General features: G+C 42.0%; 1 protein-coding gene across 1 annotated transcript; it reads right to left on the bottom strand.

Moving 5' to 3' along the window:
• Positions 1-3,489: 3,489 nt before the first annotated feature.
• dlx1a (distal-less homeobox 1a) lies at positions 3,490-5,737 on the bottom strand. Its single transcript, XM_024285885.1, has 3 exons — positions 5,244-5,737; positions 4,764-4,963; positions 3,490-4,649 (listed from the first exon to the last, which is right to left on the bottom strand). The coding sequence occupies exons 1-3, from the start codon at positions 5,551-5,553 to the stop codon at positions 4,398-4,400; spliced, it is 762 nt and encodes a 253-aa protein (XP_024141653.1). The 5' UTR covers positions 5,554-5,737; the 3' UTR covers positions 3,490-4,397.
• Positions 5,738-6,646: the final 909 nt, after the last annotated feature.

The raw sequence follows: 6,646 nt of genomic DNA, 5'->3' as shown, positions 1-6,646 counted from the left end.
ACAGACCCACGCTGTAAATATTTTACCACAGCTTTATGATGTATTTTTATTATTATTATTGTTATTATTGTTAGGCTTTCTGGAACAAATTCAATAATCAAGTAAGCTACTGATTGCCCAACCCTCTGACTGGCTTGTATTTAGTTCAATATTTTGTATTTTTGTCTTATTTATTTCTTAGCAGCGTTCCATATGGCCAAAACCTTATTTAAATAAAATGTTTCCTGTGAATTTGCATCTGAGTTGTTGCTTTTTTTTCTATCTTTCTGGTGTCATTTTGAATACTTTCTATCATTTTTTTAGCTTAGTAAATAAAAAAACATGATTTCTACAGTTTTTATTCTATTTTTATAATAATTAATTTTCATTTTTTTATTTTAAAGCTAAATTATGATCTTGTTTTCTCAATTTTTATTTGATTGAATTACAAATGTTGTCATTTCTAAGGCAAATAATGGGACAGAAAACTATTTCCAATACTTTCAAAAGAAAGTAATATTTTTCTAAATGAGCCGAGGCTGATCCAATCTGCAGCCGCGCTCTTGGCGCGCCGCAGGGGAAGATGCGGGTGGGTGTGTAAAGAGCTGGAGCTCCTCAGACTCAGTGGAGTCAGAAAGCCGCTTTCCAGACGTTTTATGAACTCAGCCTGACTAACAAGAGAGAACAGAGACAGGAACCTCGTCCAAGACAGCCCGGAGGTAAAAAGCTGCGGCATCATGGAAACATTTCTCACGTCTCACCCAGCAAACCCTCTGATCTCTGAGGACGAACAGGTTGACCCACATTATTCGTGTGAGTCATGTAAGGCCTCCGGGCTACACGGAAAACAGGCGCGCGTCCAGAAGCTGCTTTAACCATTTCCTCTGGTGTAATATGAAACACACCAAAAACGATATTTTGGAGAACATCCTTATTTAATTCCATCAAACTTGGCGTTTTATTGAGCTACCATAACCGAAAGGGGTGGGGCTGATATCCATTCCCCATCAGTGCGCGCTTCCCTTCAAGCGACCACAGGCCATAAAGTGGGATCGTTTCCCTTGTACATAATTAGGACTTAGCTTGTCAGCGGTTGCTATATCTGCATGATGGAGCCTCCCCCTCACCGAAAAGGGGGCTGACAGTATCAAACAGGCCCCCAGAACGCATGCGGTCGCCCTGCGTGCATGCGTAATTGTGTAGCGCATGGAGGTTTCCTCGTGCGCAACGACTAAACCATAAAAATAAAAAAAAGTTATATACATTTGTGTTTTTTTCCACATATATGATGTAATTCATGTTGCAGTTTTTATTGCATTTTTTCCTCAGCAACTTCTAAATGCCACAGCCCCCTCCACCCCCCATCCTCATTTAAACCCTGATCTGTAATTTCATCCACATTTGCTCTGGTTGGAGCATTCTGGCTTTCAAATGTGAAAGCCTGCAATTACTATATAATTCTTCGCAATTTCAGATGTCCTAATATGGGGTGTAATTTTTTACACAAGACAATTTCCCGCTATTTCAAGCATCAACATTGTCAAAGTTGTATGTGCATAATAAATGGGAATATCAGCGCATAGTTTTTAGCCCAACATCTTGACTCAACGATAATTATATCCGTGTGGAGCCTACGCGGAATTAGTCTGAATTGCATGGTAACTGCTGCTTTAAATTTTAAAAAAATTGCTCATAATTTCCCCCCAAAGATTACCAAGATCTCGAGTGCACAATGTCATCAGCGTAATGAGGAGTAAACATTTATGCTAATAATCTACAATTTTTTTCCCCATCGGCTATAAAGAGGGGAAATAAAGCTGAGAATTTCAGTCATATTCTGAACTCTGCGGATATAGCTTGGACTGACGCATTTAGCGGGATTTACGCGCCGATCTGGTGTCTGTTTCTGCAGGATGCTGCTGCTCATCTGCCTGCAAGAGGATCCTGAGATGGGGGGCTTCAGTTTCCAAACGAAAGGTCTGCAATGCATGTTTTTTCTTCTGCATTTTTAGGAGAATTTTGTTTTAAATAATTGAATAAATAATCAAATTTAGTTAATTTCGATGTTATCACCCTGCTTTATGGGTTTAGGTTGAGAAAGACGTCACTATATGAAAAGTCCATCGATGCAATTTGGCACAAAGGATCCGCTTTTGTGCATGAAATCCCCAAAGCTTCGCGCACCCAGGAGACATAGGGAGGCACAGAAGCAGACTCTGACATTGTGCCTTACTAATTTTGAAGCCTCTTCGCATTGACAACCCGGTGATGCAGGCCTACACCTGCAAGCAATTTGTCAGCCTTATACATATAAGTCTAAAAGGGAACAGCAATGAAATGGCAGCTCACCTTTTTTTTTTTTTTTTTTTCAGGCTGCAGCAGAAATTTTCTTTCAGAGCTCCGTCTCTTTTGTTAAGGCAGAAAAGATCCTTGGTGCGAAAAAAAATTGCTCATAATTACCGCAGAGATAGGAAACTGCATTAGAATAAATAAGGGGCGAAATTACTGTAATTATGCTGGGTTTGATGGGCTCAGCTCGTATAATCAAGGGGAGAATACAGCAAAATAACACTGACCCTCTTGGATGTGCAGCTGCGCCTTTCTGGGACTAGGTAGACAGATTTATGGGATGGAGCAAGGCTGTCTTGGAGCTGGATGTGCACAGAACTGCTATGGATGAGGTGGTTAATATGAAAAGAAAGTAAATTTTGTTATATTTGTATTCATTTGTATATTAAATTAATAATATTTTGTAATTGACCTACATTTAAAACAATTACATTTAATTAAATAATTCATTAGTTTGGAACAATACGTAAAAAACAATAATTTTAATGTTTTTTTTCCTCAGGAAAAAGTAATATTTAAATAAATGTATTATCATGAGAATTTTTATTTTTTATTTTTTGCTGCACTTTTTTTATCCACGCGGCCCTTCTTTTTTTTAAATCGAATCACTCCGAAGATTTGCGCATTGAAAACAGTTTAATGTGCAAACTTTGATTTTTTTACTCATAGTACGTTTAAGGACATATTTATGCTTCCATAAATTTTATTATTAACAATCCCACCTCCATATATTTTATTAAAATATAATTTTGGATGATCTGTCTGGCAGATTCCGGCGTCTTAAACAACATAAACAAAAAAATGTGAGCTTTTACGCGCGTTTTCTTTACCCGATAAAATAATAAATTAAACAATTTATTTATAATTGCTTTTTCCCACTTTTTCTTAACATATAGAGACACGTGTTGATTTTTAAAATACATTTTTAAAGGCATCCCATCGGGTCACCACACAGGTTTTGCAAACATCTGCAGCCTGAACGCTAAAAGATGAGCTTTTTTCAGCTCTCACAGACGTGTTTGATGCAATAGTCAAGTTGCTTTGTGTCAGCTGACAGTGCAGCTGCATGGAGCTGCAGCCCCATGATGTTCCACGCGCACGCGAGGTGCATGGCGCAGATGGATGGATGGATAGATGAGGAGGTTAAATCAGACACCGTGCTTTGACATAATTTAAACCATATTTTACTCTTTTTTGGAAACTTTGCACTTTATGTACATAAACTCAAGAAACAGATAAATAAATTAGAGGGATCAATACAAAACTAAATATTTTCTATAAGGACTAAACACATTTTGGACAAGTACACGAAGCCTAAACCCTGTTTCACAGCGTATCCAGTACAGCACAAAAAAACCCAAAACATTCTGTACAAAATACAGTGACAAATGAGCTGCTGGCTTTGGGGATTTTCCTTTTTTCTGAAGCAGCAAAATCGTCTGGCCTTTTACATGTTTTCACATAACGTCGGGGCATAAAAAAGCTCGCCTTAGTGCAGCATTAACAACGCATTGTTGTTATTCCAAACACGAAAAATGAACACAAAAGCCAGTCCGAATAATTTAACTTAAATAACAAACGCATAGGAAAAATCACAGAAGCGATTTGAGGCTTTTACGCAGCGTTTTCGCTGCGATTGGATTTGCTGTGTGCTGGAATTTGTAATAGAAAAGACACTGATGGGGCCCGACAGGCCGTTTACTGTTATAAATGGAGATTTAGGTCTTTTTGTGTCGCGTCACCTTATGGTAAACAAACATAAACATACAGCTTCACTGACAGATATGTTCACACAAAGAAACAAGTAGAAAAAAAAGACATGAAAGAAATCAGCGTCCCCCCAAAAACGCTCCTTTTGTCCGCTTAATTTCCGCGGCCCCTCTTTTTGTGGCCCCTGGGTTCGCTGCGTGCTCCGCTCTCTGCTCCTCGGAGGCCTCGTCTGGCGGGATGCGGCGGCGGCAGTCTCCGAGATTATTGTGGCGCATCATCGATGCTGAGCCGCGCTGAGCGGCTGCAAATGGGGGGGCTTTCACCACCTCCCCCAAAATGTCTGCGCTGAACGCTCCTGTTCACATGAGCTGGGACTGTTGCATAGACTCTTGGTGTGTGGTTGGATACCACGAGGTGTAGCTGGGAATGTACGAGCCCGTCGTGCCCACCGGCGTCTTGACGGTGGACGGAGAGGTCCAGACAGGAGCCACCGAGGGAGAGCCGCTCGACAGTCCGCGGCCGGTGGCCAAAACGTTGGTGTCAATTGTACTGCCGCCTTGTTTCATCAGTTTCTTGAACTTGGATCTTTTATTCTGAAACCAGATTTTTACCTAAATATGGAAAAAATACAATTAGGATCACTTTCACGCGTGCGTAAAACACCAAAAATGCGCAAACGTATTTGATGGTTTATTGTTGTGTGTGAAGCTATGTGAGACACTTGCCTGTGTCTGGGTCAGACCCAGCGAGGCAGCCAGCTCAGCCCTCTCCGGCAGCGCCAGATACTGCGTCTGTTGGAATCTCCTGTTCAGAGCCTGAAGCTGTAAACTGGAATAAATAGTCCTTGGTTTCCTAATCTTCTTCCCTTTTCCGTTGAATCGCACCTCTCCACCTTCGACCACCGTGTTTTTCTCGGCTTCTGGCGCTGATGGAGACGCAGGAGCAAAGTGAAGGCGGGAGAGAGGAGGAAGGGGAAGAAGAAGAAGAAAAAAAGAGAGATGAGGCAACAGTGCTGCTCAGCAATGAATACTCCTGCGCGCGTTTTACGGGTTGTACTTTAGGTATAATTACCCTTAATTGCATACATTGTTTATAGCGTTACGCAATAAATAATTGGCCAGTTTCACATCTGGCTTGTCTGTTAGTTGAAAAGCAAACAGAGAAAGTCAATATTTGAGGGGTAGGAAAAAAAATCCAGCACTTACCCGCGTCCTCTAATCGCGTCTGCGTGAGTCCAGAGCTGTTCTGATAAGTCGGGACTGTACTGAGATATGGACTGGAAGAGTGGCTGCCCACGGTGTTGACGTATGGATAACCCAAAGGTCGGGTGAACGACGAGGCTGGGCTGTAGCTGTCGTGCTGCGTGGGACCTGCAGAATGTAAACAGTGCATGGGATAGTGTCCGTGAGACATGGATGAAGGCGACATTTGTTGACTCGGGGGTCCAAACTCCATGAAAACGGCTTTTCCTGAGGCAGGGCTATTGAGAGCATCCGGAATCGTGGTCATTGTCATCTCTTCTGACGGCCCCCCTTGTGTCTCTTTTGTTGTTTTCCTTCTACTATCTCAGAGACGGACGGGTCCCAATTTAAGCCGGACAGATTTTTTCTCTTCCCATTCATAAGAAAATGTAGTTTGTGGCCGTGAAAAGTCCCAGGAATGATGCTGTGGACCAACACAAACTCGCTCAAAGGTTTGAATCTCGGACTCATGAATATTCATCGAGGACGCGCGCTGATTGGTCCACTCTCTCCACGGAGGAAGCCGATTGGTGACGCGGAGGCTGTGTCCCAACACGCTGATAAAGTCAAGGAAAACCTCAAAACCTCACATCTTCGCTTGACAGGTCAACGTGCGCTGTATGATTATCATTTTTATATCATCATTGGGCTAATTTATGGGAATAATAGCTGCATTAAAACTGGCATTTGTCACGAGCCTAATAAACAACATTTTCATCAGAGTTACAGCTGCTTCATCTGGGTGGCCAGTTTGATGAAGGACTTTTATGATTAAAGCTCCTAATGCGCCATCGGGAGGATGGCGTGCATTAACATAACACTGGCGTTTAATTTTCATAAGTAGCTCTGTAATTAGTCATGTATTTAACACTTGGTGCGACTTGAGGGCTCGGCCTGCACCTGGCAGCGCTGGGAAGGAAAAAACACTTTCATCTGATGGGGTTTTCTCACAGGTCTGGAGATGCTCTGTAAATATATTAAGTCGGGAATTTTTTCTTAATTCGATTTTTGTCTAAATTCGAGAATTAAATATGATCAAATCTTGCATATACACCATTGAATTAAAATTCAGAGCCACCACAGCACCACTCAGACTCATAACCTTCCACTCTTTCAATCAGCAAAGCAAAATACAAGTCTCTCCACTTACTTAAGACAATCAATGGATAGAGAAGCCGCGGATGAATCGTGCGGTCCGAGGTCAGAGAGCCTCCGCGGGACGCCCCCGGTGAAAGCAGAGGAAATGATCCGGCTGATCTTCATTCTATTAGGATTCATTTGCAGACCGCAGCCTCTCTGGTGTTTGCTCCATCCTCTCTGCTGCCTTCATCTCCACCTGAATTACCCAAAGCTGAATTCCCTCACTG

Source organism: Oryzias melastigma, linkage group LG21 (assembly GCF_002922805.2).
Source record: "Oryzias melastigma strain HK-1 linkage group LG21, ASM292280v2, whole genome shotgun sequence".
Taxonomy (NCBI): domain Eukaryota; kingdom Metazoa; phylum Chordata; class Actinopteri; order Beloniformes; family Adrianichthyidae; genus Oryzias; species Oryzias melastigma.
Note: the sequence above shows the minus strand (reverse complement) of the source record. Positions and strands in the feature narration are given on the sequence as shown.

Coding starts and splice junctions, on each gene's coding strand:
- dlx1a (XM_024285885.1), bottom strand. CDS start 5,553: ATGACAATGACCACGATTCCGGATGCTCTCAATAGCCCTGCCTCAGGA. Junction 4,964..5,243: donor GACGCGATTAGAGGACGCGG/GTAAGTGCTGGA, acceptor CGTCTCCATCAG/CGCCAGAAGCCGAGAAAAAC. Junction 4,650..4,763: donor TGGGTCTGACCCAGACACAG/GCAAGTGTCTCA, acceptor TTCCATATTTAG/GTAAAAATCTGGTTTCAGAA.